The sequence below is a fragment of the Crinia signifera genome, chromosome 4, assembly GCF_055691185.1.
Source record: "Crinia signifera chromosome 4, ASM5569118v1, whole genome shotgun sequence".
In the NCBI taxonomy this organism is placed as follows: Eukaryota; Metazoa; Chordata; class Amphibia; order Anura; family Myobatrachidae; genus Crinia; species Crinia signifera.
In genome coordinates, this window is record NC_139220.1 from 6,597,671 (window position 1) to 6,625,512 (window position 27,842).

The 27,842-nt window shown below is 49.0% G+C and overlaps 1 protein-coding gene across 14 annotated transcripts in view; it reads left to right on the top strand.

Moving 5' to 3' along the window:
- Window positions 1-27,842, top strand: part of CACNA1C (calcium voltage-gated channel subunit alpha1 C) — a 319,991-nt gene that overhangs the window by 237,315 nt on the left and 54,834 nt on the right. For 9 of the 14 annotated variants that reach the window (XM_083180859.1, XM_083180854.1, XM_083180861.1 and 6 more), the window contains exons 13-29: window positions 287-512; window positions 1,080-1,287; window positions 1,381-1,501; window positions 1,682-1,796; window positions 1,884-2,016; window positions 2,104-2,176; window positions 2,891-3,023; window positions 4,268-4,397; window positions 6,835-6,894; window positions 10,511-10,617; window positions 10,704-10,791; window positions 11,040-11,147; window positions 12,424-12,476; window positions 13,448-13,594; window positions 16,058-16,259; window positions 17,268-17,426; window positions 20,266-20,376. In XM_083180859.1, coding sequence (XP_083036985.1) covers window positions 287-512; window positions 1,080-1,287; window positions 1,381-1,501; window positions 1,682-1,796; window positions 1,884-2,016; window positions 2,104-2,176; window positions 2,891-3,023; window positions 4,268-4,397; window positions 6,835-6,894; window positions 10,511-10,617; window positions 10,704-10,791; window positions 11,040-11,147; window positions 12,424-12,476; window positions 13,448-13,594; window positions 16,058-16,259; window positions 17,268-17,426; window positions 20,266-20,376 — 2,174 coding nt within the window. Of the gene's footprint in view, window positions 1-286; window positions 513-1,079; window positions 1,288-1,380; window positions 1,502-1,681; window positions 1,797-1,883; window positions 2,017-2,103; window positions 2,177-2,890; window positions 3,024-4,267; window positions 4,398-6,664; window positions 6,725-6,834; window positions 6,895-10,510; window positions 10,618-10,703; window positions 10,792-11,039; window positions 11,148-12,423; window positions 12,477-13,447; window positions 13,595-16,057; window positions 16,260-17,267; window positions 17,427-20,265; window positions 20,377-27,842 lie in introns of all 14 variants that reach the window. The other 5 variants (XM_083180855.1, XM_083180858.1, XM_083180862.1 and 2 more) reach the window with 2 other exon arrangements.

The window sequence follows — 27,842 nt, forward strand, 5'->3', positions numbered from 1 at the left end:
TACCGCTATAACTGCTAGATCAGCCTGGCGTGCCACTGTGCCACTATAATCGCTAGATCAGCCTGGCGTGCCACAGTGCCACTATAATCTCTAGATCAGCCTGGCGTGCCGCGGTGCCACTATAACTGCTAGATCAGCCTGTCGCGCCACAGTGCCACTATAATCGCTCGATCAGCCTGACGCGCCAAGAATTTGGTGTAATTGGATGGTTATGCAGAAATGTTCTGTTTGTGCCGGAACATTGCATATCAGGACTTATTATGTGTATGTCACATCTCATTTCCAGACACGGCGAATAAGGTCCTCCTGTCGCTGTTTACGGCAGAGATGCTCCTGAAGATGTACAGCCTCGGGCTGCAGGCCTATTTTGTGTCCCTCTTTAACCGGTTTGACTGCTTCATTGTCTGTGGGGGGATCCTGGAGACCATTTTGGTGGAGACTAAGATCATGTCACCTTTGGGGATTTCGGTCCTGCGTTGTGTGCGTCTCCTCAGGATATTCAAGATCACCAGGTAACCGTGTTTGTCTCAGTGCAGTTCCTCTAAGCATTCTGTAGGGGGAGTTCTAAATTATTTGTTAATGAAATGGGTGTGTCTATCCTAAAGTGGGTGGAGCTAGAGTCAAAGCAGATCACGGTGAAATAGGTGTGTCTGTCATGACAGTAGGTTAAGCAGGAGTCAAAGCAGATAAGGATGAAATGGGTGTGTCTGTCCTGACAATGGGTGGAGTTAAAGTCAAAGCTTGCAATGATGAAATGGGTGTGTCTCTCCTGACAGTGGGTGGAGCTAGAATCAAAGCAGGCCAGGATGAAGTGGATAGGTCTATCCTGACAGTAGGTGTAGCTATAGTAAAAGCAGGTTGGAATAAAATGGGTGTGCCTACCCAGAGAGTGGGTGGAGCTTGTATTAAAGTGACCAGGTAGGTGACATAGGGGGAGATGTATCAAACCTTCTAAAAGAGGAGAAGCTTGTAGCTATGATTTATCTATATAATCCCATCGTCCTTATAAGGTCTGAAACTCCTCCCCTGAGGAGCGGCCGTCCTGTATAGTCCCTGACGGTCTCCTTGTGTCTGCACAGGTACTGGAATTCTCTCAGCAACCTGGTGGCGTCCCTGCTGAACTCCGTGCGCTCCATCGCTTCTCTGCTGCTGCTTCTCTTCCTCTTCATCATCATCTTCTCCCTGCTGGGCATGCAGCTCTTTGGAGGCAAATTCAACTTCGATGAAATGCAGACCCGCAGGAGCACGTTCGACAATTTCCCCCAGGCGCTGCTCACCGTGTTTCAGGTGCCGCAGTGCTGCCAAATACTACCATCTGCTGGCCATGGTGGCGGGAAAGGGCCATTTCCTCACGGCTTGGCTTGTTTTTGTCTTCCTTAGATTCTGACGGGAGAGGACTGGAATTCGGTCATGTATGATGGGATAATGGCTTACGGCGGACCCTCATTTCCTGGGATGCTGGTCTGCATCTACTTCATCATCCTCTTCATCTGCGGCAACTGTATCCTTTATCCGGCCAGTTGTCCAGTCATATTACACCCACCATAGTAAAACGAATAGAACGTATTGCAAACTGTTTCCTTTGTTCCGTTTGCAGATTCCGGCACCCCCTAGTGGTGGGCAGATGGTAGGGACAGCCCTGCTGCTGCTGCTGGACTGTATTCCTTAACACCTGAATCAGATATTCTCCTGAATGTCTTCTTGGCCATCGCTGTCGACAACCTGGCCGACGCGGAGAGTCTCACCTCCGCCCAGAAGGAGGAGGAGGAAGAGAAGGAACGGAAGAAACTGGCACGGTGTGTCTGGGGGCTCCTGGCGGGAACAGCCCCCTGATTTCAGGGATATATTCCCAGTGCAATAGTAATATTGGTTCTGTTCCCTAGAACGGCAAGCCCAGAGAAGAAACAGGAGAACGAGAGCATTGGGAAATCACCGGTGCCGGCCCTGGAGGAGAACAAGGAGAAGATAGAGCTCAAGGCGATCACAGCTGACGGAGAGTCCCCACCTGCGACTAAGGTGACATATAGGAAGGTGATGCCGGCAGCCAATCACAATCCAACAGCCATGTTGCATTGTTCTCACTAGTGTGTGTCTCCCCTATAGATCAATGTGGAGGAATTCCCATCCAACGAGAACGATGAGAAATCACCGTACCCCAGCAGCAACGAGATCCCAGGTAACGTATGAGGAGAATTCAGGGAACTGGGAAGATAACGGTGGATTAGGAAAATGTGGAACAGGAACACACTTATCCAGGTTTACAGAAGCACTTCTGCTGCATGGGACATAAATGTGTACACACTGTACATGAAACACTTCCAGCCTAGTTACATATATAACACATAACATCGGCAAAATGTCTTTAGCTGGTCTACAGCAAAATGAAAGCTTAATGCTCTGCTGGTCTACAGCAAAATGGAAGCTTAATGCTGGCTGGGCTACAGCAAAATGGAAGCTTAATGCTGGCTGGTCTACAGCAAAATGAAGCTTGCTGTTGGCTGGTCTACATCAAAATTGAAGCTTGCTGCTGGCTGGTCTACATCAAAATGGAAGCTTAATGCTGGCTGGTCTACAGCAAAATGGAAGCTTGCTGTTAGCTGGTCTACAGTAAAATAGAAGCTTTCTGTTAGCTGGTCTACAGCAAAATTGAAGCTTGCTGTTGGCTGGTCTACAGCAAAATGGAAACTTAATGCTGGCTGGTCTACAGCAAAATAGAAGCTTGCTGTTGGCTGGTCTACAGCAAAATGGAAGCTTGCTGTTGGCTGGGGTGCTCACAAGCTCAGCCTATCGTGTATCTCTGGGATTCTCACCCATTGTCTCTGGCAGTAGCTCATGGAGTGAAATGCGTTGGTAAGGAAAATTCAGGTAACAATATTCTTTCTTTCCTCAGGTGAGGAGGAAGAGGAGGAGCCTGAGATGCCCGTTGGTCCTCGTCCTCGTCCGCTTTCAGAATTGCACATCAAGGAGAAAGCCGCCCCTATGCCGGAGGCCACTGCCTTCTTCATTTTCCGTACAGACAACAAGTAATGTCCGCCTTTGGTTCCTGTAATATAGCTGCTTTCCTATTTAATATGTCTGTGAGCGCCAGCTGTCACCCTCCTGATGATGGGGCTGTGTAGTTGGTTATACTGTACCTTTGTTGCGTTACCCAAATTTACTGCGCCCACCAATCAGTAAGGACATCACAAGCCTGGGAAATGGGTGGGGAGATTTCATCCTACGCACACCACACTTCCTGTATTAGGATCACTGCAAAGGGTAACTTATTATCCATTACTTTGAAAATGTCTGTGCGATATGTCCTGCAATCCCCCGACGGTCATCTTCTGAGTCTCTGATTAGGGGTAATACATTAATGGTGAAATGAAGAAGTGACACGCTTTCTATAGCTGAATGGGTACATTTACAGAAATGGAATGCGTTGGATACAGAGATGAAATTAGTTATTATAGATGTTTTTTGGATGCAGATGTAATCAGCATTGCAGCAGAGATATAATGCATTAGAAATGGGGAGTCGAGGTGAAACGCGTTAACAATAGAGTGGTAATGCATTGGAAATGGGGAGTCGAGGTGAAACGCGTTAACAATAGAGTGGTAATGCTTTGGAAATGGGGAGTCAAGGTGAAACGCGTTAACAATAGAGTGGTAATGCATTGGCAATGGGGGGGAGGTGAAATGCGTTACCAATAGAGTGGTAATGCATTGGCAATGGGGGAGGTGAAATGCGTTACCAATAGAGTGGTAATGCATTGGAAATGGGGAGTCGAGGTGAAACGCGTTAACAATAGAGTGGTAATGCTTTGGAAATGGGGAGTCAAGGTGAAACGCGTTAACAATAGAGTGGTAATGCATTGGAAATGGGGAGTCGAGGTGAAACGCGTTAACAATAGAGTGGTAATGCATTGGAAATGGGGAGTCGAGGTGAAACGCGTTAACAATAGAGTGGTAATGCATTGGAAATGGGGAGTCAAGGTGAAACGCGTTAACAATAGAGTGGTAATGCATTGGAAATGGGGAGTCGAGGTGAAACGCGTTAACAATAGAGTGGTAATGCTTTGGAAATGGGGAGTCAAGGTGAAACGCGTTAACAATAGAGTGGTAATGCATTGGCAATGGGGGGAGGTGAAATGTGTTGGTTGCAGAGCTGCAATGAATTAGAGATTGAAGGTGGTGAAATGGGTTTGCGCCAGAATTGTGGCAATGTATTTGGTGTATAAAACCACACTCCATGTGTGTAATTAACCCTCTGTTTATGTGTCTTACAGATTCCGTCTCCGCTGCCACCGAATTGTTAACAACAACATCTTCACCAACCTCATTCTCTTCTTCATCCTCCTGAGCAGCATCTCCCTGGCAGCAGAAGACCCCGTCCGATACACTTCCTTCAGGAATCAAGTATGCACAATGTCCTCCTCATGTCTGGGGTATGGGAGATCCAACCTGACCCCTCCCACCCCATCGTAGTCATTGAGGGCACCATCGTCGCTGGGAATAATGTTGTGCATGGTTTATTACAGAGCTAAGCTGCATCTGTGCCCTATATGGCAGAGACCAGAGGTGCCCCTATGCGGGGGCAGTTAGACTGTCAGTGCCCAGTATGACAGAGTACAGAGGTGCCCTTATGCAGGAAGGGGTGGGGTTATAGTATCAGTGCCCAGTATGTGGCATGGATCAGAGGTGCCCCTGACCGTGTGAAGGAGGGCGGTTTCAGTATCAGTGCCCTGCAGCATGGATCAGAGGTGCCCCTGACTGTGTAAAGGAGGGTGGTTACAGTATTAGTGCCCAATATGTGGCATGGATCAGAGGTGCCCCATACCGTGTGAAGGAGGGTGGTTACAGTATCAGTGCCCAGTATGTGGCATGGATCAGAGTTGCCCCTGACCGTGTGAAGGAGGGCAGTTACAGTATCAGTGCCCAGTATGTGGCATGGATCAGAGGTGCCCCTGACCGTGTGAAGAAGGGCGGTTACAGTATTAGTGCCCAGTATGTGGCATGGATCAGAGGTACCCCTGACCATGTGAAGGAGGGCGATTACAGTATTAGTGCCCAGTATGTGGCATGGATCAGAGGTGCCCCTGACCGTGTGAAGGAGCGGTTAGAGTATCAGTGCCCAGTATGTGGCATGGATCAGAGGTGCCCCTGACCGTGTGAAGGAGGGCGGTAACAGTATCAGTGGCCAGTATGTGGCATGGATCAGAGGTGCCCCTACCATGTGAAGGAGGGCGGTTACAGTATTAGTGCCCAGTATGTGGCACGGATCAGAGGTGCCCCTACCATGAGAAGGAGGGCGGTTACAGTATCAGTGCCCAGTATGTGGCATGGATCAGAGGTACCCCTGACCATGTGAAGGAGCGGTTACAGTATCAGTGCCCAGTATGTGGCATGGATCAGAGGTGCCCCTGACCATGTGATGGAGGGTGGTTACAGTATTAGTGCCCAGTATGTGGCATGGATCAGAGGTGCCCCTGACCATGTGAAGGAGTGGTTACAGTATCAGTGCCCAGTATGTGGCATGGATCAGAGGTGCCCCTGACTGTGTGAAGGAGCGGGGTTACAGTATCAGTGCCCAGTATGTGGCATGGATCAGAGGTGCCCCTGACCGTGTGAAGGAGGGCGGTTACAGTATCAGTGCCCAGTATGTGGCATGGATCAGAGGTGCCCCTGACCGTGTGAAGGAGCGGGGTTACAGTATCATTGCCCAGTATGTGGCATGTATCATAGGTGCCCCTGACCATGTGAATGAGTGGGGTTACAGTATTAGTGCCCAGTGTGTGGCATGGATCAGAATTGCCCCTGACCGTGTGAAGGAGGGCGGATACAGTATGGCAGATATCAGAGGTGGTACAGGGGGCGGGGCATTTAAATTGGTTATAGGTTTTACCAATTCAGCAGGAGATTGCAGAACTCCTTTATGTCCATATGCTACCTTGGCACCCATAGCGTATTACCGTGGCGCAGATACTCTACAATGAAAGTGCAGTTTAGCGCTATAATAATGTATAACATCCAGCTACGGTGGTGCTCTTCCATCCATCAGTCATCACCCTTCATTACCGGTATCCCCACACGTTTTATTGGCCATTGCTGAACGACCCAGGTCACTGTACTCCATGTGTTACTGACAACACTGACACCTGCTGGCCGGAACAGGGAACGCACCGATCACGGACACCCGTAAGATTCTAATTCAGAATATTGAAGCTTTCTATTTTATTTTCCGGATCTCAGTTCCTTTAAGCGTTTCATTTTCTATTTATTATAATTACCATTTATTTTAGCCATGTTAATTCTTGTTTGTAATTATTGGATAGATATTCCATATGACGTCACACATATGCTTCTGTAGTTTAGAAGGCTTTTACGCCCACATATAAAGGCCGGGCGCTTGGCTATTATAGTTATAATCTACAGTAGTTCCAGCGATGACATCACCACTGCAGATTACATGATGTCACGTCATATCCGTTTATATGCACGTTGACTCTGCAGTATACATACATTATTTCACTGTTCTAGGTAAATATATTATGTTTATGTTTGCTCGTTATTTTGACACCAGAACAATAATCCCTCAAATTCGGCTCTTTGAGGTGTCACGCCAGACCCCCCCAATCCTTATCCCCGTTCCCCCCTTCCTGAATCATCCTCTTTGTGTTTTGCAGGTTCTCTTTTATTTTGATATTGTTTTCACCGCCATTTTCACCATAGAGATAGTCCTGAAGGTAACGGCGGCGGACTGTCTCATCCTCTCCATCTGTGTCCTACACTAACACACCGCCCCCTGCCTGCCGGTATCACCATGTGCACTAACATCCTTCTGCTTGTCTTACAGATTCTAGGGAACGCCGATTACGTTTTCACTAGTATATTTACTATAGAAATCATCCTTAAGGTAAACGTGCAGCGTGCTCCCGTTACCACTAACTATACATCAGCGCTACGATGCATCTGTGTATACGGGATCTGGTTAGGAGGACTGAAAGTATATATATATCTCCCTCTATATGGAGCATAGCATGGATGTCATACCACAAGCCCAGGAATGTCACATCTGTCATACCTCAGGAAGGTTGGCTGGAGAACTCTGGGAGGGAATAAAGAGATGAGGGGAAGGGAAAGCAAACAATGGCACTGTACTAAATGGTAATCTCCTCAAGCACACATACTAGTTCCATCACAATATAAAGGCATTGTACATATTAGGAAAATGACAAATTATTTGGGTGACAATACTAGGGCGGCCATTAGAGCTGGTTATGGTATGACAGGAGTATTTAGTCCCGGCTAAATAACGCGCCCCTGAAGCGGAGGGATATCATAATGTGGAGCGTTTATGAGGCATTATTTCTATTATTATTTATTATCAATGTCTTATAAATTCTGATACACTTTACAAGCAGTGATAACACAGACTGGGTAGTTACAGGTAGGAGGGTCCTGCTTACACTAGGCAATGATACACAAAGGCATCCTGGGACTTGTAGTTCTGCAGCTGCTCGCATGCTACCGGTTGCCTAAGCCTACTCTGGGCGTTTGCATGTACACGGACTCTTTGCATGTTCTCACCGGAACATGTATGTATGCCTACACGTGTGTTCCAGCGTTGTAGCCGCTGTTTAGCTGAGCTCCTGGATTGGTGCCGATAATGAGGCGATTGTGCTTATTGTGTGGTCTGCAGTGTGATTGTGCTATTGTGTGGTCTGCAGTGTGATTGTGCAATTGTGTGGTCTGCAGTGTGATTGTGCTTATTGTGTGGTTTGCAGTGTGATTGTGCTTATTGTGTGGTCTGCAGTGTGATTGTGCTTATTGTGTGGTCTGCAGTGTGATTGTGCTTATTGTGTGGTCTGCAGTGTGATTGTGCTTATTGTGTGGTCTGCAGTGTGATTGTGCTTATTGTGTGGTCTGCAGTGTGATTGTGCTTATTGTGTGGTCTGCAGTGTGATTGTGCTTATTGTGTGGTCTGCAGTGTGATTGTGCTTATTGTGCGGTCTGCAGTGTGATTGTGCTTATTGTGTGGTCTGCAGTGTGAGTGTTTGTGTGATTGTGCTTATTGTGTGGTTTGCAGTGTGATTGTGCTTATTGTGTGGTCTGCAGTGTGATTGTGCTTATTGTGTGGTCTGCAGTGTGAGTGTTTGTGTGATTGTGCTTATTGTGTGGTCTGCAGTGTGAGTGTTTGTGTGATTGTGCTTATTGTGTGGTCTGCAGTGTGAGTGTTTGTGTGATTGTGCTTATTGTGTGGTTTGCAGTGTGATTGTGCTTATTGTGTGGTCTGCAGTGTGATTGTGCTTATTGTGTGGTCTGCAGTGTGAGTGTTTGTGTGATTGTGCTTATTGTGTGGTCTGCAGTGTGAGTGTTTGTGTGATTGTGCTTATTGTGTGGTCTGCAGTGTGATTGTGCTTATTGTGTGGTCTGCAGTGTGATTGTGCTTATTGTGTGGTCTGCAGTGTGAGTGTTTGTGTGATTGTGCTTATTGTGTGGTCTGCAGTGTGAGTGTTTGTGTGATTGTGCTTATTGTGTGGTCTGCAGTGTGATTGTGCTTATTGTGTGGTCTGCAGTGTGATTGTGCTTATTGTGTGGTCTACAGTGTAAGTGTTTGTGTGATTGTGCTTATTGTGTGGTCTGCAGTGTGATTGTGCTTATTGTGTGGTCTGCAGTAGTTGGTAAGTGATACATTGTAGCTCCTCCCCCTGCAGTAGTATATAAGTGATACATTGTAGCTCCTCCCCCTGCAGTAGTATATAAGTGATACATTGTAGCTCCTCCCCCTGCAGTAGTATATAAGTGATACATTGTAGCTCCTCCCCCTGCAGTAGTATATAAGTGATACATTGTAATGCCTACCCCAGTAATAGTAGTATATAAATGATACATTGTAGCTCCTCCATCTGCCGTAGTAGTAGTATATAAGTGATATATTATAGCTCCTCCCCAGCATTAAGTGATGCATTGTAGCTCCTCCCCCTGCAGTACTATTATATAAGTGATACATTGTAGCTCCTCCCATGCAGAAGTAGATGTAAATAAGTGATACATTGTAGCTCCTCCCCTGCCGTAGTATATATTTGATACATTATAGCTCCTCCCCTGCAGAAGTAGTATATAAGTTATACATTGTAGCTCCTCCCATGCAGAAGTAGTAGTAAATAAGTGATACATTGTAGCTCCTCCCCTGCAGTGGTATATATTTGATACATTATGGCTCCTCCCCTGCAGAAGTAGTATATAAGTGATACATTGTAGCTCCTCCCCTGCAGTAGTATATATTTGGTACATTGTAGCTCCTCCCATGCAGAAGTAGTATATAAGTGATACATTGTAGCTCCTCCCCTGCAGTAGCAGTATATAAGTGATACATTGTAGCTCCTTCTGCAGTAGCAGTATATAAGTATTACATTGTAGCTCCTCCCCTGCAGTAGCAGTATATAAGTGATACATTGTAGCTCCTCCCCTGCAGTATATAAGTGATACATTGTAGATCCTCCCCTGCAGTAGTAGTATATAAGTGATACATTGTAGCTCCTCCCCTGCAGAAGTAGTATATAAGTGATACATTGTAGCTCCTCTCCTGCAGTAGCAGTATATAAGTGATACATTGTAGCTCCTCCCCTGCAGTATATAAGTGATACATTGTAGCTCTGCCTGCAGTAGCAGTATATAAGTGATACATTGTAGCTCCTCCCCTGCAGTAGCAGTATATAAGTGATACATTGTAGCTCCTCCCCTGCAGTAGCAGTATATAAGTGATACATTGTAGCTCCTCCCCTGCAGAAGTAGTATATAAGTGATACATTGTAGCTCCTCCCCTGCAGTAGCAGTTTATAAGTGATACATTGTAGCTCCTCCCCTGCAGTAGTCTATATTTGATACATTGTAGCTCCTCTCTCAGTAGTATATAAGTGATACATTGTAGCTCCTCCCTCAGTAGTATATAAGTGATACATTGTAGCTCCTCCCCTGCAGTAGCATTATATAAGTGATACATTGTAGCTCATCCCCTGCAGTATATAAGTGATACATTGTAGCTCCTCCTGCAGTAGCAGTATATAAGTGATACATTGTAGCTCCTCCCATGCAGTAGCAGTATATAAGTGATACATTGTAGCTACTCCCCTGCAGAAGTAGTATATAAGTGATACATTGTAGCTCCTCCCCTGCCGTAGCAGTTTATAAGTGATACATTGTAGCTCGTCCCCTGCAGTAGTCTATATTTGATACATTGTAGCTCCTCCCCTGCAGTAGCAGTATATAAGTGATACATTGTAGCTCCTCCCTCAGTAGTATATAATTGATACATTGTAGCTCCTCCCATGCAGTGGTATATATTTGATACATTGTAGCTCCTCCCCTGTAGTAGCCGTATATAAGTGATACATTGTAGCTCCTCCCCTGCAGTAGCAGTCTATAAGTGATACATTGTAGCTCCTCCCCTGCAGAAGTAGTGATACATTGTTACTGTGACAGAGGAGGTCATGTCTTGTGTCGTTTGACGGACATGCCTTATGTTTCAGATGACGGCTTATGGTGCGTTCTTGCATAAGGGTTCATTCTGCAGGAATTACTTTAACATCTTGGACCTGCTGGTGGTCAGCGTCTCGCTCATTTCCTTTGGAATACAGTGAGTCCCGGGGGAGGGGGGGGGGAGGGGGTGTCCAGCTGTCCGGGCGTCTGCTCCCTTTACTCACTCGCTCCTCTTCTATGCAGGTCCAGCGCCATCAACGTGGTAAAAATTTTGCGGGTTCTTCGGGTTCTGCGACCGCTCAGAGCCATCAACAGAGCTAAAGGCCTGAAGGTAAGTGAGCGTGACTGGCCGCCGGTACAGGCCCCATTGTTCTGGCCATTCTACAGCGGTTTCCTGGTGTCCTGCGCATATAACAGGCAGCACACCGCAAGCACATTGGCAGCAGACACACATCTCAGCGTCTCGCTGCATATCACAGAGTAAAGAGGCCGCTGGGAGTTGTAGTTCCTTATTCTTGTCTGACTGCCGGTAGCTGTAATCCTGGATATGTAATGGGTTCTCTGTCTCCCCCTCCCCAGCACGTGGTCCAGTGTGTCTTCGTGGCCATCCGTACCATCGGGAATATCGTCATTGTTACCACTCTGCTGCAGTTCATGTTCGCTTGTATCGGGGTACAGCTGTTCAAGGTGAGGTGCAAGACAAACCCCAATGGGGCGCCACTCCTGGGACATGTAGACGTTAGCGGGAAGTATTAAGGTACATTGTGCACCATAGACGGAGGACACTCTGGGCCTGATTCTCTGGTGGGAAAAGTCACAAAGAGCAGGTGACGCTGCACCTGGACGAACCACAGGTGCAAACACAGATTTATTTGCATGCAGGGTAAATACAGTCGGATTTTGCATGTTGCCCACACTTGCCGGACATATATATTATTACATTGCAGCTTAGATTTTAGTTTGGACACACCCCTCCCAAACCTATGGTAATTTCTCTGCACATGTTACATCTGCCCCCCTGCAGTACAGTTGTGCTCAAACACTTGCTCTTTCTTACTCTATTCCCATGTAAGAATCAGGCCCTTTGTCTAAGAGAGAGATAAAGCGGTTTTACAACAGCGTCTGTGCGCAAATACAAGTTGTAGAGTTCCCCCCCAATATTTTTAAACTACTTTTATCATTCTCTGGCCTGCAGGGGTCACTGTTGCTATTGCTGTGTATGGAGAAATTCGTCTTACAGCCAAATGTGTTTTAATAGCAACAGTGACATCTGCTGGCTAGAAGGGGGGTTGCATGCTGTTAGATGTCATTCTGAAGATGAACAAACTACTGTAAATCATTAAATACATATTATCAGGAGTGTGTGACCTCATGCGAGGGGGCATAACTTTATGGGAGGGGCATGGCCTGGCATCCTGAATGCCCATTTGCAGCGGTCCACGATATGTGTGCTGCATACCTCCCAACTGTCCCGCTTACCAAGGTAATATATTCATTGCGATCTGGGTGGGATCACATTGCAATATGCGATCTCATCTGTGGTTTGTATGATCAGGCACGCGCAGAGGCTCCGCCTTCCGATGTGCTGTGACGGCTGCATGCGCTGTTTACAGAGACCGCGCTGCACAGTGGCCGGGGGGAACCCTCTGCCCGGCTGGCAAATTAGTGAGAAGCTCATAGGCTACATTGGTCTACCGCCATTTTCAGGTGGGGCCAATATCTGGAACGCTTCGTGTAAAGACTCAGAGACTCGGCTGCACACAGATATACAAGTATCCGATTAATCAGCGCAGTCTGTCGATGCGTCCTTGTCACGTCAGCTTGCGATTGAGACACCTTTTTGGCAAAAAGAGATGCACAGAAAGCCCAATGCTAACAGAGTCTTCTCTGTCCCGGCGCAGTGGGAGGGGCTGCGTGGTGCGTCTGTAGTGTGCGCTAACTGGCTGTTTGATTTTGATGACAGGGAAAGTTGTACAGCTGCACGGACAGCTCGAAGATCACCGCGGCCGAGTGCAGGTAAATATAACATCTGACCCATGTGATCCCTAGGGCGATATTAATAAGTGTCTGCAACCAATAGAAATGGTCTGGTCTTATCCCAGTGTAAGTCCCGCCCCTTTCTGCAGAAATGCGCAGTAACGTGCACTGTCTGCCACTGCGGTGCCAGATGACTGTTTGAGAGGGGGGATCCCAACGGTCAGTATGCCGACTGCCCATGCTCCGACAGGGGGGATCCCAACGGTCAGTATCTCGGCTGCCCGTGCTCCGACAGGGGGGATCCCAACGGTCAGTATCTCGGCTGCCCGTGCTCCGACAGGGGGGATCCCAACGGTCAGTATCCCGGCTGCCCGTGCTCCAAAAGGGGGGATCCCGACTGACAGGGGCTATTCTCCCTTGTGGGGGACCACAACCCCCATAGAGGGAGAATAGAAAATGTGGCAAGGTAAGCCCGCAGCAAGCCCGCAAGGGGCTTCTTTGCGCTCCCCCCGCAGTCAGAGCTCCGCCAGTGGTGATTCCGATGTCAGGATACTGACCAGGCATCTGCACTGCGGATGTACTGTATATATTGTTGGCAACTCTAAATCCTGACCATTATGTACTGCATTCACTAATCTATTTCTCCATAGGGATCAGTAATCCCTATACATTTCCTTCTGTGTGTCCTTACACTGTTCCTGTTAGGAAGTGTGTGTGTGTGTGTGTGTGTGTATGCATGTGTTGAGGGGGGGGGGTCTGTGGTGTGACTACTCCCCATCTAAGTAATATCCTGTAATTATAAGTAGATAAGTACCGGTCCCCCAGAACCCGTGCCAGTCCATGTTTTGCGGGCCACCTGTGCTGGTAAGTAATGAATGCAGTGGTGCACCGGCTCAGTGGTCCGGCAAGCGTGGACTGTTAGGGGTTTCCAAGGACTGGGTTTGAGGATCCCACTGACCCTTTGACCTGTGATTTGATTTTGTGTAATTTCTATGTGTTCCGATGCACAGGGGGAAGTATATCACCTACAAGGACGGCGACGTGTCGCAACCAATCATTCAGGACCGGAACTGGGAGAACAGCAAGTTTGACTTTGATAACGTCCTCGCAGCAATGATGGCGCTTTTCACCGTCTCCACCTTTGAGGGGTGGCCGGAGTGAGTCCTGGGAATGAGGGGAGTCTTGGGGGGGGGGGGTTTTGCGGTGACGTCTTGGGGGAAAAATGTACAAGTATCACTTGGCTGTCCCCCTAGGTTTGTCCGAAGTGTCGTGTGACCTCCCAGGAGCCTCTGGGGCCCGGATAATTCAATGCGTTAGGAGCCCATCCTCACATATAGCCGTGTCAGAGGGGGTCCTTATACTGGTTTTACGGCAATGCAAGGGACCTGTATGAACCTAACGATACAGTGACGGACATTCGTCACGCTGTGTTTCCTACAATATATACGTTATAATATTCATAGTGCATATATACAGCTGCCATTCCGGTAGAGGGTTCCTGCTGGAATGAATTCGGTGATCTGTAGCCCTTAGACTGTAGCCATATCAATCTATTGACATCCGATTTATTGACCAGATGCCTGCAGCAGGTATAAGCGATATTTCCTCCGGCCTCCCGTTCACACATTCAGGGGACACCTAATTGCGGCTGAGCGTTGAAAACGGGTGTTTTGGGAGACTTAGCCGCAAATATACAATGATAAATGAGCCCCTAAGTCACATGGGCTTAAACGTGGCTCTCCTGAAAACATGAGATGCTACTTTGCCTTGAGGACCTGATTTGGGAGCCACTGCACCAAATGCTTCGGAAGAAGGGGCGCCTTCCCTCCTAACGTTCCTCCTGCAGAAATGATCCTGGGAATTTGACACCTAATTTAAAGAAAGGAAAAAGTTATTTTCACACCGCGTAGAACGACATATGTCACTCACAGATTAAATGCGACAGGATGATTGACGCTCGTCTCCGTGTAATATTAGATCCTGTGTGGGCTGTATTTTGTGACAAGCGTTAATAAAAATCGACAATTCTATATGTTTTTAAAATACCATTTATTACTTGTAATGACATTACTCTCCCAATTACGCAGCCAGGCAGAGCTCGTTAATGACGTTATTTCCATGCAATACCATCATTTAATTAGATTATAAACAGCCGTCTCAGGGCTGATACATAGCTCTATGGGCAGTGCCAACTTCTTCTCCGCGCAAGAGACGGCAGATGGGTCTCACGTCGGCTCGAGATCGTTGGCACAGATGCAGAGATCCAATTAAGTTGATGCATCCCATTAACATCTGTTTCGCTGGTACGGGGACGGCGTAACGTCAGAACGGCTTTAGTAATCACTCGTCGGCGGAGACGGGCGCAGGCAGAGGTCAGATGGGTACAATGCCCGAAGTACATTTCTTGTAATCATGTTTAATACTAAACGGGTCTCTCACCTTCATATTAATGTCATTTGTTGGTTTTCCTGCCACCTTCCCCAAACAGATTGCTGACTTCCCCCTGAATTTCCTCACCGACCCCTTTGTGTCGTCTCAGCAGAATTCCATTATCCTGACTGTCCTTGGATGAGAGACGCTTAATTCGTCATGCATGGCGGTACACCGCCCTGCAGAATGAGGCAGGGGTTTGGGGGTAACAAGCACAAAGGGAGGCGGGAATAGCAAGTCGAAAAGTTAAAGTAATCTGCAGGTGGACTGACTCCTTAAAGTCATCTCTGGTAGTGCTTGGGCTTGTAGTTCAGCTGGGGTAATTAAGCCCGTCTCCTTAAATGCACTTTCTAGAGGACTGGTCCACAAACGAAGTCCTTAAGGCACCATTACAGTCCATTGGCGTCACGCAAGATGGTTACCCCAGATCCAACAAAAGGGCCAGGAAATCTCCCATCTTCCGATCCTAGCCACTTCATTTCCCCACAACAAAGGCGAAACCGAAGCTGTGCTCACCCCCAATCAGCACCCAGATACAATGTCACACACCTGTATTCCAGAGGCGCAGTATGGATCCGGCACCTGCACAAAGTACTAGACATTGGTACAAGAGAAGGATGTAGGAGAACTGCGCTTGTGGTGCAGGTTATTGGGAAATTGTTGCACCAAATATTTTTTGCACGTTTTACCAGCAGCGTCTGGTGTTAGTCGTCACAAACCTAACCTGGCCCAGAAACCAAGCCTGTGCACCCCTCCCACCAATGGCTACAAGCGCCAGTATGTCATGGCCACCAACATGGTACACCGCTGTTATTGTTAGGCTGCCAAAAAGTGTCCACACCACGTGCAAGGGTATACATAGTGACAGTGTAACATAACATATTATAACACGGTATATAACTGAGGAAGACACCTATAGCCGAGGACAGGTAGAGGAGGGCACCTGTAGGGGAAGTTACCTGTAGAGGACGACACCTCAAGTCCTGTAGAGAAAATCACCTGTATGTGAAGATGCCTGTAGGGGAAGACGCATGTAGAGGAGAATGTCTGTTGAGGAAGATGCCTGTTGGGGACGATGCCTGTAGAGGAAGACACCTATAGTCCTGTTTGGGAAGACGTCTGTTGGGGAAGACATCTGTAGGGGGTGGGAAAAGGGAGTTGTGACAATAACCCTCTCCTCCGTTTTTCAGGCTGCTGTATAGGGCCATCGACTCCCACACCGAGGACGTAGGTCCCATCTACAACCACCGGGTGGAGATTTCCATCTTCTTCATTATCTACATTATCATCATCGCCTTCTTCATGATGAACATCTTCGTAGGTTTCGTCATTGTCACCTTCCAGGAGCAGGGTGAGCAGGAGTACAAGAACTGCGAGCTGGACAAGAACCAGGTACTAGGCGGGGAGAGGGCTCTGCCAAAACACAGGGGGGAGGGGGGCGTCTGGGACTTTATGTACCGATAAGTTTTGTTTGGTAAAAGTCTCTAAGGTTATTTGAATATGGAAAAGATTCTTCAAACGGCACCAATCTGTAGACCGGTGTAGGCCTGCACACCGCGGCGGTGGTTACGTTATTATACATACGTAGTGCACAGACCGGCATAGGCCTGCCCACCGCGGCGGTGGTTACGTTATTATACATACGTAGCACACAGAACGGCGTAGGCCTGCACACCGCGGCGGTGGTTACGTTATTATACATACATAGCACACAGACCGGCGTAGGCCTGCACACCGCGGCGGTGGTTACGTTATTATACATGCGTAGTGCACAGACCGGCGTAGGCCTGCACACCGCGGCGGTGGTTACGTTATTATACATACGTAGTGCACAGACCGGCGTAGGCCTGCACACCGCGGCGGTGGTTACGTTATTATACATACGTAGTGCACAGACCGGCGTAGGCCTGCACACCGCGGCGGTGGTTACGTTATTATACATGCGTAGTGCACAGACCGGCGTAGGCCTGCACACCGCGGCGGTGGTTACGTTATTATACATACGTAGCACACAGACCGGCGTAGGCCTGCACACCACGGCGGTGGTTACATTGTTATACATACGTAGCACACAGACCAGTGTAGGCCTGCACATCGCGGCGGTGGTTACATCGTTATACATACGTAGCACACAGACCGGCGTAGGCCTGCACACCGCGGCGGTGGTTACGTTATTATACATACGTAGTGCACAGACCGGCGTAGGCCTGCACACCGCGGCGGTGGTTACATTGTTATACATACGTAGCACACAGACCAGTGTAGGCCTGCACACAGTGGTGGTGGTTATGTTATTATACATACGTAGCGCACAGACCGGAGTAGGCCTGCACACCGCGGCGGTGGTTACGTTATTATACATACGTGTGATTGATGCGTCTCTGGTTGCTCTCCCCGCAGCGCCAGTGTGTGGAGTACGCTCTGAAGGCGCGGCCCATCCGCAGGTACATACCTAAGAACCAGTACCAGTACAAGGTGTGGTACGTGGTCAACTCCACCTACTTCGAGTACCTCATGTTTGTCCTGATCCTGCTCAACACCATCTGTCTGGCCATGCAGGTAACACGCCTTATAGTGTCCGTGTAACATGTCAGCGTCATACGTGCCTGTGTGTGGTGACAGGTCAGTGTCATACGTGTCTGTGTGTGGTAAAAGGTCAGCGTCATACGTGTCTGTGGTGACAGGTCAGCATCATACGTGTCTGTGGTGACAGGTCAGTTTCATAGGTGTCTGTGTGTGGTGACAGGCCAACGTCATACGTGTCTGTGTGTGGTGACAGGTCAGTGTCATACGTGTCTGTGTGTGGTGACAGGTCAGCGTCATACGTGTCTGTGTGGTGACAGGTCAGTGTCATACGTGTCTGTGTGTGGTGACAGGTCAGTGTCATACGTGTCTGTTGGTGACGTCTGTGTCCTGTCAGGGGGTAGATGGGACAGAGCGATGTTCTGCAGATCACTAGAGAGGTCGCTAATGTAATAATCTGCAGGATATATCACTATGTACCTGTCAGGTGTTAGATGGGACAGAGCGATGTTCTGCAGGTCACTAGGGAGGTCAGTAATGTAATAATCTGCAGGATATATCACTATGTACCTGTCAGGGGGTAGATGGGACAGTGCGACGCTCTGCAGATCACTAGAGAGGTCACTAATGTAATAATCTGCAGGATATATCACTATGTACCTGTCAGGTGTTAGATGGTACAGAGCAATGTTCTGCAGATCACTAGAGGGATCAGTAATGTGATAATCTGCAGGATATATCACTATTTACCTGTCAGGTGGTAGATGGGACAGAGCAATGTTCTGCAGATCACTAGAGAGGTCAGTAATGTAATAATCTGCAGGATATATCACTAGGTACCTGTCAGGGGGTAGATGGGACAGAGCAATGTTCTGCAGATCACTAGGGAGGTCAGTAATGTAATAATTTGCAGGATATATCACTATGTACCTGTCAGGGGGTAGATGGGGCAGAGTGATATTCTGCAGGTCACTAGAGAGGTCAGTAATGTAATAATCTGCAGGATATATCACTATGTACCTGTCAGAGGGTAGCTTGGACAGAGCGATGTTCTGCAGATCACTAGGGAGGTCAGTAATGTAATAATCTGCAGGATATATCACTATGTACCTGTCAGGGGGTAGATGGGACAGAGCGATGTTCTGCAGGTCACTAGTCAGTAATGTAATACTCTGCAGGATATATCACTATGTACCTGTCATAGGGTAGCTGGGACAGAGCGATGTTCTGCAGATCACTAGAGAGGTCAGTAATGTAATAATCTGCAGGATATATCACTATGTACCTGTAAGGGGGTAGATGGGACAGAGCGATGTTCTGCAGATCACTAGTCAGTAATGTAATAATCTGCAGGATATATCACTATGTACCTGTCAGGGGGTAGATGGGACAGAGCGATGTTCTGCAGGTCACTAGGGAGGTCAGTAATGTAATAATCTGCAGGATATATCACTACGTACCTGTAAGGGGGTAGATGGGGCAGAGCGATGTTCTGCAGGTCACTAGGGAGGTCAGTAATGTAATAATCTGCAGGATATATCACTACGTACCTGTCAGGGTGTAGATGGGACAGAGCGATGTTCTGCAGGTCACTAGGGAGGTCAGTAATGTAATAATCTGCAGGATATATCACTAGGTACCTGTCAGGGGGTAGATGGGACAGAGCGATGTTCTGCAGGTCACTAGAGAGGTCAGTAATGTAATAATCTGCAGGATATATCACTATGTACCTGTCAGGGGGAAGATGGGACAGAGCGATGTTCTGCAGGTCACTAGAGAGGTCAGTAATGTAATAATCTGCAGGATATATCACTAGGTACCTGTCAGGGGGTAGATGGGACAGAGCGATGTTCTGCAGGTCACTAGAGAGGTCAGTAATGTAATAATCTGCAGGATATATCACTATGTACCTGTAAGGGGGTACAATGGACAGAGCGATGTTCTGCAGGTCACTAGGGAGGTCAGTAATGTAATAATCTGCAGGATATATCACTATGTACCTGTAAGGGGGTAGATGGGACAAAGCGATGTTCTGCAGGTCACTAGAGAGGTCAGTAATGTAATAATCTGCAGGATATATCACTAGGTACCTGTAAGGGGGTAGATGGGACAGAGCGATGTTCTGCAGGTCACTAGAGAGGTCAGTAATGTAATAATCTGCAGGATATATCACTAGGTACCTGTAAGGGGGTAGATGGGACAGAGCGATGTTCTGCAGGTCAGTAGAGAGGTCAGTAATGTAATAATCTGCAGGATATATTACTATGTACCTGTCAGGGGGTAGATGGGACAGAGCTATGTTCTGCAGATCTACAATTAAGCTGGCCATACACTTATACGATTTGGAACCATTTCACCCGATTCCGACGGATCGTGATAAGAAATTGGGTGAAAAGTGCCCAAACCGCATTTGCCTAACCTCCGATTCCGATCCAACGCATCAGATCCGGAGATCGCAAGATCATAACATTTGCTGGATCCAGGTCCCATATGATACAATGTAAAGTCCCGCATATGATGTATCTGTAACGGGATACAAGGCTGCGTGTGATAGATTGGATGAGTGTATGTGCAGACATTAAATCTATAGTATAATAAATGTGAGTTATAGCTGCATACATTATCTTCCCGATTCCCCGATCCACGGCACCGCTATGCAGCAGCCAGCGCTGATCAGCGATCCGTCTGGGAATCGGGAGAAATGAAACCTGTTAATGAATACCGATCCTGACTATTTTGGGTCGGGATCTGGGACTACGAGCCACTTGTTTGGGAATTGCGCACACCTCAGACCAGGCACTGAGTGTTACCCTCGCCCGGCTGGATGGCATCTCAGGGGTGACAGTCCCCGCTGATCTCTCCCCTCTCGTTTCAGCACCACGGACAGAACTGTTCTTTCAAGGAAGCGATGAACATCCTGAATATGCTGTTTACCGGCCTCTTCACCGTGGAGATGATCCTTAAACTCATAGCGTTCAAACCAAAGGTAGGTACTGAGCGACTGTGCGTGTGTGTGCGTGGAAAGGGGCTTTATTAATGGGGCGTCCAGCAATTAGGCACCCCCGGCCACCTACCCCCCGAAATTTTCTCAAGAATTCTATCTGTGCCAGAACAGTATGGAGTAACAGTGTAATAACGCCGTATAATCCGCTCCCCCGGATTTTAGTACCCAGTTCAGGGACCCCCAAACTCAACTCACCGCTCCCCCAAAGCGAACGGCACCTTCAGGCCAGTGTGGTGATATCACCCCCCCCCCCCCCCCCCCGATAAGCTGCAGATTCCCCTGATGTATCATGGCTGTAAGACAGCACTTGTAGCAAGAGGATGTCGAAATTCGGACATTTCACACTCAATTCAAACTTGCAGCACAGAAGACGTGTTCCGGCAGTACCTGTCTGGGTTAACCGCCCGGGAATACCGTATAGCATCGCTTTGTGTAATCAGGACTACAGGTACCAGAATGCATCGGGAATTCTCACGCTATAACTGTAAATATTGCTGACTTGGGGGAGGGGACAGACGTTGGCCTTACTGGCGTGACTGATACTATCCCCTCCCCTGAGGTGCCGGGAGAGTGCCAGGCTTGTTACACCGTCTGGTCGCGCTTTTGCAGAGAGCTGGATTTCCTGAACATGGTCCGCTGGTGAGAGATCAGATGCTCGGAGAGAGAGGGACCGCTCAGCCCTTGTGACCTCATGCGCTATATCTGATCGGTTTGTGCTAAAATGGAAAAAAAAATGGTAGATTGCAAGCTCTTCGGACCGGAATGTATTTTTGTTATTTTTGTTTATTTCATTTTTTTAACGACTTGATTTTTAATTGAAAAAACATTCCCACTATTTATGCCTATTAATACGTATATGAGTGCACAGAATTATTGTGGGTACAACTTTCATATCGGCATAGTTATATTTTTGGAATCGCCACTGATGGGACCGTCATTCTGGTCACTCCTAAACCCTTCACCACGTCCACCCTACCACTACCCACGGCCTCAGCCACACTCTCCGCTTGTGGATTGTGATACGGGAAAAGCTCAGGCTCCAGACTGGTTCTGTTCTCCTTCCGTACGCCGGAGACGCATCGGGAGAACCCTGCGGTGACATTAGACTCTGCCTATATCCCGGAATCTCGTTAATGGAGAACATTGGGGCCTTAGATGCCATTTCATCACTGAGTAGATGTCTATGACGCTGGGGGCTTCAGATGGTTCCTGCTGGGCTCCCGTCCCCAGAGGGTGCATCTCTCCCACGGGGGCCCTCGCCGCAGAAGGGCCAAATCCTCATTAATGGAGTAACCAGCTAATATCCCCATGTCTGATGTGACAGAACTGGGGCAAACGTTGTGCTACATTGTAGCAATGCTCTGCTTCCATTAGTGTTCCTGCAATGCATTCTGGTCTCTGTAGTCCTGCTTTTCCCGCACTGACATGTCTCTGGGCAAGTGTGAGACACTTACCTGCCGGCCTGTGGTGCCCAGTAGTGGCACTGCCAACCTTTGGTAAAATCCTTAGTGGAGATGTGATCAGCTGACGTGTCGGCAGTGCGGACCCTTTGCCATAACAGTGAATTACATATGTGACAATAATACACCCTGCACCCAATATCTCAGGTCCCCCATAAGGCAGTGACATTGTATGCCCCCCCCCCCCCCCAAACTGACCACTGGATCCCATCAGCGTTACCCTACTCCGGCCTCATCTGGCGGGTCCCGGCCAATGGTGGAATATAGTGCACCACCATTTGGCTTTAGCCCCCAGGGGCAGCAGAGCAGGGGCCACTTCTTAGTATGAGGGAGGCCAAAGTGAAGAACCCTGACATTTGGGCCCATAGACAGATCCACCCATGGCTCTGACCTTGATATAACTGATTTGGGTATCATTGTCCGGCCACATAAACTGTCCCCCGGGGGAACTGAGAGCCCCACGGTATACAGACCCGACACGTGGGTCATCTGTCACATCCGGATTTCGATAGAGAAAATTGTGACTGATTCATGTTTGTAAGTAAAGCAAAAAAGGGAGCAACTAGGTAACACCATGCTGCACTGCAGAGGGCAGATGTAACATGTGCACAGAGACACCTGGGTAACACCATGCTGCACTGCAGAGGGCAGATGTAACATGTGCACAGAGACACCTGGGTAACACCATGCTGCACTGCAGAGGGCAGATGTAACATGTGCACAGAGACACCTGGGTAACACCATGCTGCACTGCAGAGGGCAGATGTAACATGTGCACAGAGACACCTGGGTAACACCATGCTGCACTGCAGAGGGCAGATGTAACATGTGCACAGAGACACCTGGGTAACACCATGCTGCACTGCAGAGGGCAGATGTAACATGTGCACAGAGACACCTGGGTAACACCGTGCTGCACTGCAGAGGGCGGATGTAACATGTGCAGAGAGACCTAGGTAACACCATGCTGCACTGTAGAGGGTGGATGTAACATGTGCAGAGAGACGTAGGTAACACCATGCTGTGCTGCAGAGGGCAGATGTAACATGTGCAGAGAGATCTGGGTAACACCATGCTGCGCTGCAGAGGGCGGATGTAACATGTGCAGAGAGACCTAGGTAACACCGTGCTGCACTGCAGAGGGTGGATGTAACATGTGCACAGAGACACCTGGGTAACACCATGCTGCACTGCAGTGGGCAGATGTAACATGTACAGAGAGACCTAGGTAACATCATGCTGCACTGCAGGGGGCAGATGTAACGTGCAGAGAGACCTAGGTAACACAATGCTGCACTGCAGAGGGCGGATGTAACATGTGCAGAGAGACCTAGGTAACACCATGCTGCATTGCAGGGGGGTGGGGCAGATGTAACATGTGCAGAGAGACCTAGGTACCACCATGCTGCACTGCAGGGGGCAGATGTAACATGTGCAGAGAGACCTAGGTAACACCATGCTGCACTGCAGGGGGGCAGAGAGAGTTATTTAGATTTGGGTGGGCGGTGTTAGAACTGGAATGTAAGTTCATCGTTTTTGTTTTTTTGCTTTACTTACAATCAGGAGTCTGGCGCATTGTCTGCATTCATGATAGATATATATACTGTATATGTGTGTATACTGTGTGTGTATATATATATATATATACTGCATCTGGAGGGGGATTTGCAGCTTTGTGGCCGACGTGTCCTAGCAACAGTCCTATAAGTCCTATATAGACAGGACCCCAATCTACCCCTGCAGAAACAGCCCCCCGATAAAGAGCTGTATAGCAAGAAAAGGTGCCGGAATGGATATGGACACTTGGGTCGACAAAAGGTCGACACACACAAAAGATAGACATGGGTTCTTCAGGTGTTTTCATGTGGACCCCCAGTTAGTGTAGGGAGTACACTGGCACGGCTGACTACCCTCGCCATGCTTTGGGTGTGGCTCCTCGCTGCGCCCGTCACACTTTACCGTTCCCAATCAGAGTCCACGTCGGTGGTAAAGTATCAAAAAGCACATGTCAACCTTTTCAAGAGTCGTCCATTGCCATGTCAACATTTTGTTTGTGTTGACTTATTGCCAATGTCGTCCGAATCCCGCTGGATATATGTGAGAAATCCCATTGACAATACATTTGTTCTGCAGAGGGGAGGCCTGATTGCTGCCCCCTGGTGGTCAGCTGGTGCATGGTATGTGCAGAGATTTATTTGCAGGTTGGTCTTGTTTTCAGCTCTGAGCCTCTCCCTGGAGCAGCCGCATCTCTCCTCCCGCTAACAATAAGCTCCATTTCCAGGCTCTGACCCGCGCTGACTCCTGTCTAACCTGTATCTTCCATTCCCTGAGCCATATCAGACCGCTACATACACAGCCTCCCTCCTCCTAATACAGAGATATCAGGGGGTGCACTGACCTTTCCCCTCTTCCTAATACACAGGCATCGGGACACACTGACCTCTCCCCTCCTAATACACAGGCATCAGGGGGCACTGACCTCTCCCCTCCTAATACAGAGATATCAGGGGGCGCACTGACCTCTCCCCTCCTAATACAGAGATATCAGGGGGTGCACTGACCTTTCCCCTCTTCCTAATACACAGGCATCGGGACACACTGACCTCTCCCCTCCTCCTAATACACAGACATCAGGACACACTGACCTCTCCCCTTCTCCTAATACACAGACATCAGGGGGCACTGACCTCTCCCCTCCTCCTAATACAGAGATATCAGGGGGTGCACTGACCTCTGCCCTCCTCCTAATACACAGACATCAGGGCACACTGACCTCTCCCCTCCTCCTAATACAGAGATATCAGGGGGCGCACTGACCTCTCCCCTCCTAATACACAGGCATCAGGACACACTGACCTCTCCCCTCCTAATACACAGGCATCAGGGCACACTGACCTCTCCCCTCCTAATACACAGACATCAGGACACACTGACCTCTCCCCTCCTCCTAATACACAGACATCAGGACACACTGACCTCTCCCCTTCTCCTAATACACAGACATCAGGGGGCACTGACCTCTCCCCTCCTCCTAATACAGAGATATCAGGGGGTGCACTGACCTCTCCCCTCCTCCTAATACACAGGCATCGGGACACACTGACCTCTCCCCTCCTCCTAATACACAGACATCAGGACACACTGACCTCTCCCCTTCTCCTAATACACAGACATCAGGGGGCACTGACCTCTCCCCTCCTCCTAATACACAGACATCAGGACACACTGACCTCTCCCCTTCTCCTAATACACAGACATCAGGGGGCACTGACCTCTCCCCTCCTCCTAATACACAGACATCAGGACACACTGACCTCTCCTCTCCTCCTAATACACAGACATCAGGACACACTGACCTCTCCCCTCCTCCTAATACACAGACATCAGGGCACACTGACCTCTCCCCTCCTCCTAATACACAGACATCAGGACACACTGACCTCTCCCCTCCTCCTAATACACAGACATCAGGGCACACTGACCTCTCCCCTCCTCCTAATACACAGACATCAGGACACACTGACCTCTCCCCTCCTCCTAATACACAGACATCAGGACACACTGACCTCTCCCCTCCTAATGCACAGACATCAGGGCACACAGACCTCTCCCCTCCTCCTAATACACAGACATCAGGACACACTGACCTCTCCCCTCCTAATACACAGACATCAGGACACACTGACCTCTCCCCTCCTAATACACAGACAACAGGACACACTGACCTCTCCCCTCCTAATGCACAGACATCAGGGCACACAGACCTCTCCCCTCCTCCTAATACACAGGCATCAGGGCACAGTGACCTCTCCCCTCCTCCTAATACACAGACACCAGGACACACTGACCTCTCCCCTCCTCCTAATACACAGACATCAGGGGGCACTGACCTCTCCCCTCCTCCTAATACACAGACATCAGGGGGCACTGACCTCTCCCCTCCTCCTAATACACAGACATCAGGGGGCACTGACCTCTCCCCTCCTCCTAATACACAGACATCAGGGGACACTGACCTCTCCCCTCCTCCTAATACACAGACATCAGGGGACACTGACCTCTCCCCTCCTCCTATTACACAGGCATCAGTGCACACAGACCTCTCTCCTCCTCCTAATACACAGACATCAGGGGGCACTGACCTTTCCCCTCCTCCTAATACACAGACATCAGGGCACACTGACCTCTCCCCTCCTCCTAATACACAGACATCAGGATACACTGACCTCTCCCCTCCTCCTAATACACAGACATCAGGACACACTGACCTCTCCCCTCCTCCTAATACACAGACACCAGGACACACTGACCTCTCCCCTCCTCCTAATACACAGACACCAGGACACACTGACCTCTCCCCTCCTCCTAATACACAGACATCAGGGGGCACTGGCCTCTCCCCTCCTCCTAATACACAGGCATCAGGGCACACAGACCTCTCTCCTCCTCCTAATACACAGACATCAGGGCACACTGACCTCTCCCCTCCTCCTAATACACAGACATCAGGGCACACTGACCTCTCTCCTCCTCCTAATACACAGACATCAGGACACACTGACCTCTCCCCTCCTCCTAATACACAGACATCAGGACACACTGACCTCTCCCCTCCTCCTAATACACAGACACCAGGACACACTGACCTCTCCCCTCCTCCTAATACACAGACATCAGGACACACTGACCTCTCCCCTCCTCCTAATACACAGACACCAGGACACACTGACCTCTCCCCTCCTCCTAATACACAGACATCAGGGGGCACTGGCCTCTCCCCTCCTCCTAATACACAGGCATCAGGGCACACAGACCTCTCTCCTCCTCCTAATACACAGACATCAGGGCACACTGACCTCTCCCCTCCTCCTAATACACACGGGCTGTGCACTATACTGTGGTCACCAGTACACAGGCTGTGCACTATACTGTGGTCACCAGAACACAGGCTGTGCACTATACTGTGGTCACCAGAACACAGGCTGTGCACTATACTGTCGTCACCAGTACACAGGCTGTGCACTATACTGTCGTCACCAGTACACAGGCTGTGCACTATACTGTGGTCACCAGAACACAGGCTGTGCACTATACTGTGGTCACCAGAACACAGGCTGTGCACTATACTGTGGTCACCAGAACACAGGCTGTGCACTATACTGTGATCACCAGAACACGGGCTGTGCACTATACTGTGGTCACCAGAACACGGGCTGTGCACTATACTGTGGTCACCAGAACACAGGCTGTGCACTATACTGTGGTCACCAGAACACAGGCTGTGCGCTATACTGTGGTCACCAGAACACAGGCTGTGCACTCTGCTGTGGTCACCAGAACACATGCTGTGCACTATACTGTGGTCACCAGAACACAGGCTGTGCACTATACTGTGGTCACCAGAACACAGGCTGTGCACTATACTGTGGTCACCAGAACACAGGCTGTGCGCTATACTGTGGTCACCAGAACACAGGCTGTGCGCTATACTGTGGTCACCAGAACACGGGCTGTGCGCTATACTGTGGTCACCAGAACACAGGCTGTGCGCTATACTGTGGTCACCAGAACACAGGCTGTGCACTCTGCTGTGGTCACCAGAACACATGCTGTGCACTCTGCTGTGGTCACCAGAACACGGGCTGTGCACTATACTGTGGTCACCAGAACACGGGCTGTGCACTATGCTGTGGTCACCAGAACACGGGCTGTGCACTATGCTGTGGTCACCAGAACACATGCTGTGCACTATGCTGTGGTCACCAGAACACATGCTGTGCACTATACTGTGGTCACCAGAACACAGGCTGTGCACTATACTGTGGTCACCAGAACACAGGCTGTGCACTATACTGTGATCACCAGAACACAGGCTGTGCACTATACTGTGGTCACCAGAACACGGGCTGTGCACTATACTGTGGTCACCAGAACACGGGCTGTGCACTATACTGTGGTCACCAGAACACAGGCTGTGCGCTATACTGT